This window comes from Drosophila tropicalis, unplaced genomic scaffold (assembly GCF_018151085.1).
Source record: "Drosophila tropicalis isolate 14030-0801.00 unplaced genomic scaffold, ASM1815108v1 contig_593, whole genome shotgun sequence".
In the NCBI taxonomy this organism is placed as follows: domain Eukaryota; kingdom Metazoa; phylum Arthropoda; class Insecta; order Diptera; family Drosophilidae; genus Drosophila; species Drosophila tropicalis.
This window is the reverse complement of record NW_027173070.1, coordinates 15,480,591-15,490,636: the sequence shown is the minus strand read 5'-3', so window position 1 is coordinate 15,490,636 and position 10,046 is coordinate 15,480,591. Positions and strand designations below refer to the sequence as shown.

Sequence of the window (10,046 nt, the reverse complement as noted above, 5' to 3'; positions counted from 1 at the left end):
AAGCTAGTTAAACAAACTTTGTGTGGCATTTCTCTTTCTCTGGCTTTTACTTCTTTTGTGGACGATTGATGACTATGGCCGTCAAGTTTATTGCCAGCGACATACTCTCTGGTTCTCCTTTGCTCCCCCTTTATTCTTTCTCTCTCACAAATACATATGTATGTATATATTTGACTGGTCTGGTCGGGAACCATGGCCAAGTAATAAATGTGTGTTTGCCAACTTTGACTTGAGCCGAAGCTAGAGCTCAAACTGCTACTTGCGCTCCACTTCCGCTGTGCGGAAAAATGCTTTTGATTTGATTTTCACCAAATGTCAACTTGACGTCACATCGTCGACGACGTTGTCGTTGGCGTTGGCATTCTTTACAAACGGTAGTGCCGTCGGACGTCGACGTTGTCGCCGCCTTTGTTGTGCCGTTTCAACTGCATGATTTATTGTTTTGATGAAATTGCGTGTAAACAATTTAGTGGCTGGTTGGCGCCCGTCACCCAATCCACCCCGAACCAAAATCCCAAACCTAACTCTCATCTCACCGCTACACCCACCGCACGCTTTAAGTTTATGAACTTTGCAAAAAACACTTGATTTAAGGTTAAATGTAACAATATTTTATTACACCCAATGATATATAGAGACAAAGTAGATTTTAAACTAAGTTAACGGATGATGGATGAATAACTATGAACATATTCATTATACATATATGAGAACTTTCGCACAACAGTTGATTGTTTTTTTGGATAACTTTGGTTATAGAACTCCACGTCGGAGAAATCAGATGTCAAGCGAGTACAAAATTTCAATGAAGACAATCTCCAAAGAAAATTATCCACAAAAGTGTGTTTTATTCATTGACAAAAAAGGTTGGATATCAATCAAAGAACCAATCTACGACTCCTACTGATAAAATTCCTTTTGGCTGTCAAGTAGAATGTTTCTGTTGTGTTTACTTAAAATACCCTCAAATAATGGTTTAAGATTAAATATGAATAGCAAATTAAAAAAAAAATATTAATGCATATCGCATTGGCTAAATGCAATTGGGATCGTCAATAAATATGCCATAACAATAAGTAAGAGCAACTAATATCCGATTACGATGGCTAAAACCCAAAATGGAAATGTAGCGTGAAAAGCGCCAAGCCAATTCAGACAGACATACTTGAGAGGGATGGATGTTTTGTTGTATGTGTGTGTGTGTGTTTGCATGTGCTTTGCATCGTTTTACCAAACATGAAACAAATGCATAAGTAAATACCAGAAACGAGTGACTTTCAATATCCTTACAGGCTTATTGCTTACAGCAAATTTCACGCCAGCAGATAGACAGAGAAAGCGACTGACTAATAGGAAGTGAATGTTATCAGAGACAGCAAACTGTGAATAGGGTGAAAGGGGGGATCCAAGAGGAGCAAGCGAATGCATTTACACATTTGCAAACACAAACACAACAGACAGTTGCAAACATGCAACATACAAATATGCGTACAGCAAAACATACCCCAAAGCAGTTTGAGTTGCACAGCTCCAAAGCATTTCAATGCTGGTTCTGGTGCTGGTGCTGCTGCCATCCAGCTATCCACTCGACTATGGATTCACGTTCTTTGGTAAATGGGTATGGGTATATAGGATATCTTCCTTGCCATGTCTGAGTGCGTTTCCTCCAACGCATTTACGTTTATTGCATTTGTAAATTATTCACACAAGGATATTAAATGCAAATTGTGAAATAGACGACACACAGACACACAAGCAGTACGAGACGAGACGACGAGGCAACAAGAATCGAGAAAGAGTTTCACAGATTTCACAATATCCGTTGAATGCCCCCTTTGGCGAATTACTCAACTCCTCTATATGATTGTCACACATGGCAGATTCGACAATTCAGTTGCTTTTCCGATATTCGTATCAAGAATTTCATTTTATTGAATGCCATTAACCGAATAACCGACCTTTTCAACCATTGGAAACTCCATCCATATCGGACTTCGGTTGTTATCGTTTTTTTGTTTTTTGTCTTTGGTATTATGATTAACATAAACAATTATTTAGGATAAAATTCCCTCGTTTACTGTATCGCTGGTTCATCTAATCTTATGCTTAACCTATTACACTTTCTATTTAATTTATATTCAACTATTATCGTTATTGAAGTAACCCCGATCCTAAACTAAGGTCAACTGTTTACTAACAAATAAAACTACAACTACTTTCATATGCAGCAGAAAGTTACGAAAAAGTTTAATTCTTCTAACGAATTTCTACTCACACTCAGACTAAGAGAAAATCATTTGACATTGCACTTTTGTTTAGATACAACAACTACTTTTTGTATGTGACTCTGTGTGAGGATAAAGTTTGGTCAAAAGGTGCAGCGAGCGTAACATGCAAATCTAATTTGAAGTTAAAAATAACATTTTCCCTTTAGGAAAGAAACTATACAAATGGGATTTCAATTTAGACTCTGGTAGAGGGTTATTTTATGGTTTTTTTTACAAAGTAAAAGCTACGAATAAAACTATTATTTAATATTAATGTTATCTTTTACTTACGACTTATGAGAGATTATTTCAACTTACTTTGGCGACAAAAAACATACTGAAAAACTACTTACATATTGACATTTTGAGTATTAGGGCAACATGAACACGACCTTGGTGTGACCTTATAGGATATACAAAAACAAAAATCATAGTAAGATATGCAAGATAATTCAGAAGAATTGTAGTATTTAAAGACGTTGGTGTTTAAAATTATTTCAATGAAAAGACCATTGGTTTCTCAAGATTCCTATTTTAGTCCTTGACCAGAAAATATTTCCGATTCCGATAACAGTGGAGATTACGTTCGAGCCTCCATGTATATTTCTCTTCTGGAAAATATTATTGAAGATTTAAAGAAGTTATAGATGTCTTGCAATTATGTTCATTGCTTTCAAAAAATGTTAAGGATATGACATCAAACCAGAGAAACTTTTGCACCTGAGAGTCAAAGGAGAAATGAGCCACTGGCAGTACTGTTGAGAAACATAAGACAATCCAGATTTCTCTTTTTCAACCTTGCGGCGTCTGAAAACATGGCTAAGAACAACCATGCTACAGAATAGATTGGTCGACCTAGCACTGCTGAGTATTCATTATGAAGATATCATTGAACGGTTGGCAAATCTAGGAGCACACCGAATAGTTTTGTAATTTCTCTGTGAGACAGCAACTTATTTGTGTTATTTATCTCATTAATTATTCTTGGATGAATCGTAGAAATTTATCATCTACGCGTAATATAATATAGCAGAAATCAAGTTTGAAAACACTTCTATGTATACATAGATTATTTATGACATACAAAAAAAATATTAATATATATTTACACTTGGTCTAAAAAGATGTTTGTTTTCGATTTCGACACATACAAAACTGGGACTGAATGTGTATTTTACGTACTACAATTATTTACAACATTTGCAACATTTGCCTTAATTACATATATAAGAACAACTTCTATGGTTTTAAATTGCGGTCAAATAAATTATTTATTTATTCATATACAATGCAATACCAATTAATCCATCCAAAATAGACAATCAGACAGATAAACAATCAGCACCCTTTTCGATATATTTTGGACGGCCAGATTTATAATTTGAGTAATTAAATTTTTCACCATTAACGAACCAAAAAAAATAATTTTCTTGATTTACACGAATCGCATTCAGATACACACATTCTTTTCCTTTAGTTGTAAGTTGGAGAAAAATCCATAGGAGATTATGTCATCGGCGTGGCTAGGATTAAGTCTCTTGCATATAAAATCGGCATAATAGAAATCTCCTTTAACTTGGGAGAGAAGATAATATCGGCTGTAGTGGCTAAATAATCTCGGCTGTGCTCCATATATTTCCAATCCTAGCCCGTTGCATATTTAGCTTAACATGATACAGAATAACTAGCAAATGTGGTGCATTGTCGCTGACGTGAACTTGTTAACTAAAATTCGACTTGGTATACCATTTATACAAAAATCAGCATTATGAGGAAATGAAATTCTGTAGCTTTGAAAATTCTTTTTATTCGGATATACTGGCAAGCGACGAGGACAAATGTCGTAGCTTTCAGGGCAAGAAAGACAACCTAACGCTTTTTTTTGCTTTTGTCCCTCTGTTCCCCTTGTTTTTTTTTTTTTTGTTTGATTTATTTCACAATTAAAATTTAATGTAGGTACCAAAAATTAAAATTTTACCAAGTGGCACCCATTTTTAGTTTCCTTTTAATTAAAAAAAAATTACAAAAAAATTTTGGGCCGATCGGATAATGTTTAATGGGCGTGCAACTCATCTAAAGTTTTCAGTGTGATGCTGCCATATAAGCATATGTACATAGCACCATACAGATATCATGACAGAAAAATGAGCATTACACAACTAAGAAAATTCCTTTATTTTCTTTACATTTTAAGGCAACTAGGTTAATTGACACTCGCTTTAAATTATATTTAATTAATTCTACTTCCTAGTTATTGGCGTAAAAGTGATGAAGAGTAGTATATGGTAAAGAACGCCACAAAAACAAATTTAATACGAAAACTATGCCTCGATCTGAATAACGACCAGGTTCATTAGGTGCCCAATACGAATAGGTTAATCTTTCACCATTGTGAGCCCAGTAATAGAAAAACGGGGAATGGAACTTCATGGCCATACTTAAACCTCCCGTCCATAAATGCCAACTTTTTGGATCTAGAACAACAACATAATTTTCTGTACATGCAGCAAAGTTAATAAATCATACGTACATTTGTTATTTAAAAGCTTCTCAAGATGCATTTGATCCTTTTGTTCTGGAATGGTGACTAATAAAAGACCGTGCCTCTTACACTCTCTATCGGCAGCAAAGAAGGTCTTTCTATTATTGGACCCCAAATACATTTTGCTGTAATAGTCGAAACCCCTAGGTTCCGGCCCGAAATTTTCGGGTTCGGAATACGACACAATAACGGTCGTAAACGAAACAAACAATAGAGTTGGGACTATCATTGTTTGTATCAACTTCTAATTTTTACTGATTTCTTTAACCTGATCGTTGCATTTTATATTCATTTCTCTGGATAGTGGTTTAAGGAACGAATTGTATGAATAATTCGATTTTCTGGTATAGGCAATTGAAAATTTTGTCTGTAAATAATTAATTATTGAACCGTTGATAATTCTATCCTTGGAAATAATACGATTTTCGAATATAGTTGTTGTCTGCAAAAATTTATTGTTCCGTTGATAATTCTTTTAGCCCTGGAATCTTTGTGGGCGTTTTGTAAAGACGTAACTTGTACTCAACTTTGTAATTTTGCACCCATAGGGTGAGATGGTATATTAAAGTTGCCAAAATGAACATACATACATATGTAACAGGCATCTTGATCTTGAGTTTAAATAATAAAACTGATTTTCTCATAGACTAACAAAACTAAAGCCCACAAATTAGGTAAATAAAATCTCTGATTTATTTCATGAAAATTTAAAAGTACACTTGGAGAGCTTGCAGGAATCTCTGGGGCATCTTATATTAGAAGGTAAGGTTTACAAGAAAAATCGGCTGTTTAGCATAGTAGAAGAACTGAAAAGAACGCGGTGATTAAAAGTGGCGTCATGATTTTGGAACAAGCTTATAAAAGAGGGCCGTTTTTCTTACTAATCCGATATTTCGTAGACGTTGTTGTTGTACCCAAACAAGTATTTAAGTAGAACATTGCAAAGTTGACTGTATTCATATCAAGCATACAGAACTCTTACACCTGTCCAACAAATTAAATAAAGAAACGTTTAATGACAATTAAAAGGTCAATTTTAGCAATTTAACAACAGACCATTTAACTGGTCAACTAATTGGCCAATCCCGGGCAATCGTCACCATATAAAAACCTAGTAAAATAAGACCCAAACTACCAGTTGAGATGTATAAAGTCAACGAGTTGTTACTATCCCCGGATACTTTTGATAATCCAATCTTTTGTATACATTTACGTTGTTTTCGATGGTATGGGTATGTGGCATCAAGAAGGGAAATTAAACCGTGGAAATCTCTGGCACGTTGCACCATATTAACCGCTTCTATTTGGTTGAGTTGCATGCTGATGTTGGCTCGAGTATTCCGCGGGTATGAAAAACTTAACGATGGAGCCACAAGTTGTGCCACAGCTGTGCAATATTTCGCCGTTTCGATAGCCACTCTAAATGCTTACTTGCAACGGGAAAGGGTAGTGAACATTCTGAGATTGGCCCATAAAGATATCCAGAGATTGATGATCGATTGCGATGAAAAGGAATTGCAACTACTGGAGCACACACAAAAATATGTGAGAAGGATTACATTTATATTGTGGGTTCCGTCGGTGGTGGCTGGTTTAATGGCATGGTCCGATTGCCTCTACCGCACTGTTTACCTTCCACAAACAGTATTTAATATGCCCGCTGTACGACGCGGAGAGGCTCAGCCTATTTTACTCTTTAAACTCTTTCCATTTGGTGAGTTGTGTGATAACTTTGTGATCGGATATCTGGGTCCTTGGTATGCCTTGGGATTGGGCATCACAACCATTCCATTGTGGCACACTTTCATCACTTGCCTAATGAAATATGTACATCTAAAGCTCCAAATACTAAACAAACAAGCACAGGAAATGGATGTGAGTAACATTTTAAACTACAAAATCGTACCGAATAGATAATTCTTCCATTCATGTTAGATCAAGCGCCTAAATCGAAATTTAATTATCGATCGGATGACTATTGCCGAGCTCGATTATTGGCGTCTGCAGTTGTGCAAAAGTTTTATTCAGGAACAGTTGAGAATACGTAATTTTGTTGAGCAAATACAATATCTCATATGTATTCCAGTTATGGCCGATTTTATCATATTCTCGGTTCTTATGTGTTTTCTTTTCTTTGCCCTTATGGTTGGCGTAAGTTGTTAAAAAAAAATGTATTCTCTAATGCAGTTAAAATTATAGGCAATTGCCTTAAATTTACAGGCTCCTAGCAAAATGGATTACTTTTTCATTTTCATCTATTTATTTGTTATGGCTTCAATATTATGGTTATATCATTGGCATGCCACCTTAATTGTTGAATGTGTAAGTGTCAATTTAGTTATTTATTACCAAGTAGACAAAAATGTGTGGAAATGACCTGGCCAAAAACTGTAAGAATAGTTTTAAAAACCTTTGTAATGATCTCCACAAAAGAAGCAATTGATGGATATGCCTATAGTGGGAAATTATTGCGAACTTCAGTGACATTCCCTACTTTACCTTTAATAAATAAGAAGAAATCTGGTTTCTATCACAACAGGCGTTAAGGCTAATCCTAGTCCCTTAAGTCATTTGTCTAGCAGTTGGAAAAAAAACGAAATTTCATTTTATCTTCTTCCAGAAATTAACTATCGGAATGCCATTCCTTCTGATAACATAGAAAGTACATACATACATACATACATACATACATATCAATTCGTTTGACATTTTTTTTTTTCTTTCTTTCTCTTGTTTCTACAGCACGATGAATTGTCCTTTGGTTTTTATTCATGCGAATGGTTCGATTTCAGTCTGACCGTACAGAAGACCCTGCTCTTTGTAATGATGCATGCCCAGAGGCCCTTGAAAATGCGAGCTCTGCTGGTCGATTTGAATCTGAGAACGTTCATTGATGTAAAGAGTCAACCAATTGGCCCATATCCCTCTCTATCTCTCTCTCTCTCTCTCTCTCTCTCTCTCTCTCTCTCTCTCTCTCTCTCTCTCTCTCTCTCTTTCTCAAATCATTTGTTTTTGCTTCTTTCTTTCAGATTATGCGTGGCGCTTACAGCTATTTCAATCTCTTGCGTAGCTCCCATTTGTATTAGAGATACCCCTTGCATAAAACTTGTAGATGTTCATGATGATGATGATAGCAAGCCTTCTTCCTGGGGCTAATCAAATGCGCCGAGGCGCTTGTCAACTCGTTCGGCTAACATGACAGTAAACATGCCATGCAATTCATTTTCAAGCTCACTAAAAAAAAAAAAGTGGAAACAATACCAAACAGAAACAGGACAGACAACCGACTGGTATATGGACAAGGACAAGGATGTGAATGAGGATAAGAGGACAAGTCAAGAAAATGCTAAACCATTTTACAGCGCAAATAAACGTGCCTGTGCCTCACTCTCTCTACATCTCCGTTTCCGTGGCCGTCTCCGTCTCCGTCTCAGTCTTTCGACGTATTCAAAAAGCCAATGCAAGTAACAAGCAAACATCATTTATCACTTCGCCCTGTCACTGGCAATGCACGAGAATGACAACACCAACCAGGAGAATGAATGAACGAATGTGTGTGTCCTGTAGTTTCTTTCAATGGATATAAAACGATTTTTGCACTTTTTACCCAAGCCCAACACCCTCGTGTGCTTTACTTTTTTATCTAATTGTCTGGGATGATGACGGGGGGAGTGGAGTGCTTTAAGCAAAGACAACTGAAAAGCCATCATTCGAGATGGGGGTAGAATAGAAATTAATGCGTCTGCCACCACCAGAACGACACAACTAGCCAAAACAAACCGAATTGTTGTTGTTGCTAGTCTCTATACCCCAGGGTGTATTTTTTTTAATAATATTAAGAGTATAGAGAACCCTAACTCAAGCGCAACTTCTGGAAAAAAAAAGGAAAAACCAAAAAGGTACAACAATAATAAACACGCATATTGTTGCGGTTCCGTTTTCCGTCCTGGGGATTAAGCACAAAGTGGCTAAATGGCGGATAAAATGGGCAACCGAAATGTCCTTATAGCCCATGCATGTGTATATCCCACAAAGAGACGACGACAACAGACAAACAAAAAAAAAAAAGACAAAAACCAAATGCGTATACTAATGAGTATTAATGGGTGGGTTAGTATTCATTCGAATCATCGCGAGATTGAGGGTTAAGCGAATGTTGAGCAAAGAGGATATGCAGGTGAGGGCGGATCAGGGTGCCGAACGGTTCGTTCGGGAACAGCGTGAAAAGGGTTGTCTTTCAGCCGATAAGTATCACTCATTCACTTAGCAAGTAAGTTGTTCTTGTTCAGGTATTAAAATATATGTATTAGTTGACCCTTTCAGCGATACGGAAAATAAATGTTTTGTCCCTTTGTCTCGAGCAAATCATTTCTTATTACACTTTTTGGCGACCATATGGTTATATAGCTTTTAGATGAGAGAAAGTTGCATTTTTAATTTCAAAAACTGTTTCAAAATTATATTTATACACTTAATTTAAAATCAAATAACTTAAAATATTGGCCTCAACTTAACTTTCGACAATTTACTTGCTCTCTGAAGTGATTCTTGGTGACTCTAATTTGAGAATATGAATATGAACACCGATTTTGTAAAATCAGGTGGTCTACGGTTGGAAAATGTGCACCCAAAAGTATACTATGGATAATCAAAGATTTTTTTTTGTTTACAAACAATAATTAAAAACTATTTGTTAGATGCAAGACATTCCAATAATTCTTTAAAATTAAAAACAGAAAATTCTTTCACTTCCCATAGCATACTTTTGTGCTGAAATTGTTCTTATTTTAGATGCAAATTCAAAATCTAAGATATTATGCATTTTAACAAAAATGTACTCATTGATATTTTGTAAATTCCTTTTAAATTATGCCTAGAATAATAATGAAGTTAATAAAATATGGCAAATGCTTTATTCGTAAATATGATGGACAAAATATAAGTGCATGGTCAAGTTCGTTAATATTTGAATTGTAATATAGAGCAATTTTTTTGAAAAATTATTCTTTCAGGCAGTTTTGTTTTTACAAAAACTCCAATAAAAGATGCTCAAAAAAAAAAAACTTATCTTATCATCTCATTTAGTAAATGTAATCTGTAAAACAAAATGCACTCTTAATATAATTCTATTAAAAGTTTCTAAGAGTTTCACTTAGAACATAAAAAAATGTACTTGACACTAAACAACTTTGGAAATTTGAAAATAAATATACACATATACATACTTACATACATAT

At 35.3% G+C, this 10,046-nt stretch overlaps 1 protein-coding gene and 1 long non-coding RNA gene across 2 annotated transcripts; one reads left to right on the top strand and one right to left on the bottom strand.

Moving 5' to 3' along the window:
* Positions 1-4,418: 4,418 nt before the first annotated feature.
* LOC137577902 (uncharacterized) lies at positions 4,419-5,045 on the bottom strand. The gene is made up of 2 exons (XR_011032501.1): positions 4,798-5,045; positions 4,419-4,741 (listed from the first exon to the last, which is right to left on the bottom strand). It is a non-coding gene; the product is annotated as an uncharacterized lncRNA (long non-coding RNA).
* Positions 5,046-5,952: 907 nt separating this feature from the next.
* Or56a (Odorant receptor 56a) lies at positions 5,953-7,994 on the top strand. The gene is made up of 5 exons (XM_068291370.1): positions 5,953-6,684; positions 6,745-6,960; positions 7,030-7,131; positions 7,552-7,704; positions 7,839-7,994. Exons 1-5 carry the CDS (start codon positions 5,953-5,955, stop codon positions 7,893-7,895), a joined length of 1,260 nt encoding a protein of 419 aa, XP_068147471.1. The 3' UTR covers positions 7,896-7,994.
* The last annotated feature ends 2,052 nt before the right edge of the window (positions 7,995-10,046 follow it).

Excerpts from the sequence above, each read along its gene's own strand:
- Or56a (XM_068291370.1), top strand. The coding sequence starts at position 5,953 with ATGTATAAAGTCAACGAGTTGTTACTATCCCCGGATACTTTTGATAAT. Across the intron at positions 6,685-6,744 it reads AACAAGCACAGGAAATGGAT|ATCAAGCGCCTAAATCGAAA; the intron begins GTGAGTAACATT and ends CATTCATGTTAG. Across the intron at positions 6,961-7,029 it reads TCTTTGCCCTTATGGTTGGC|GCTCCTAGCAAAATGGATTA; the intron begins GTAAGTTGTTAA and ends TTAAATTTACAG.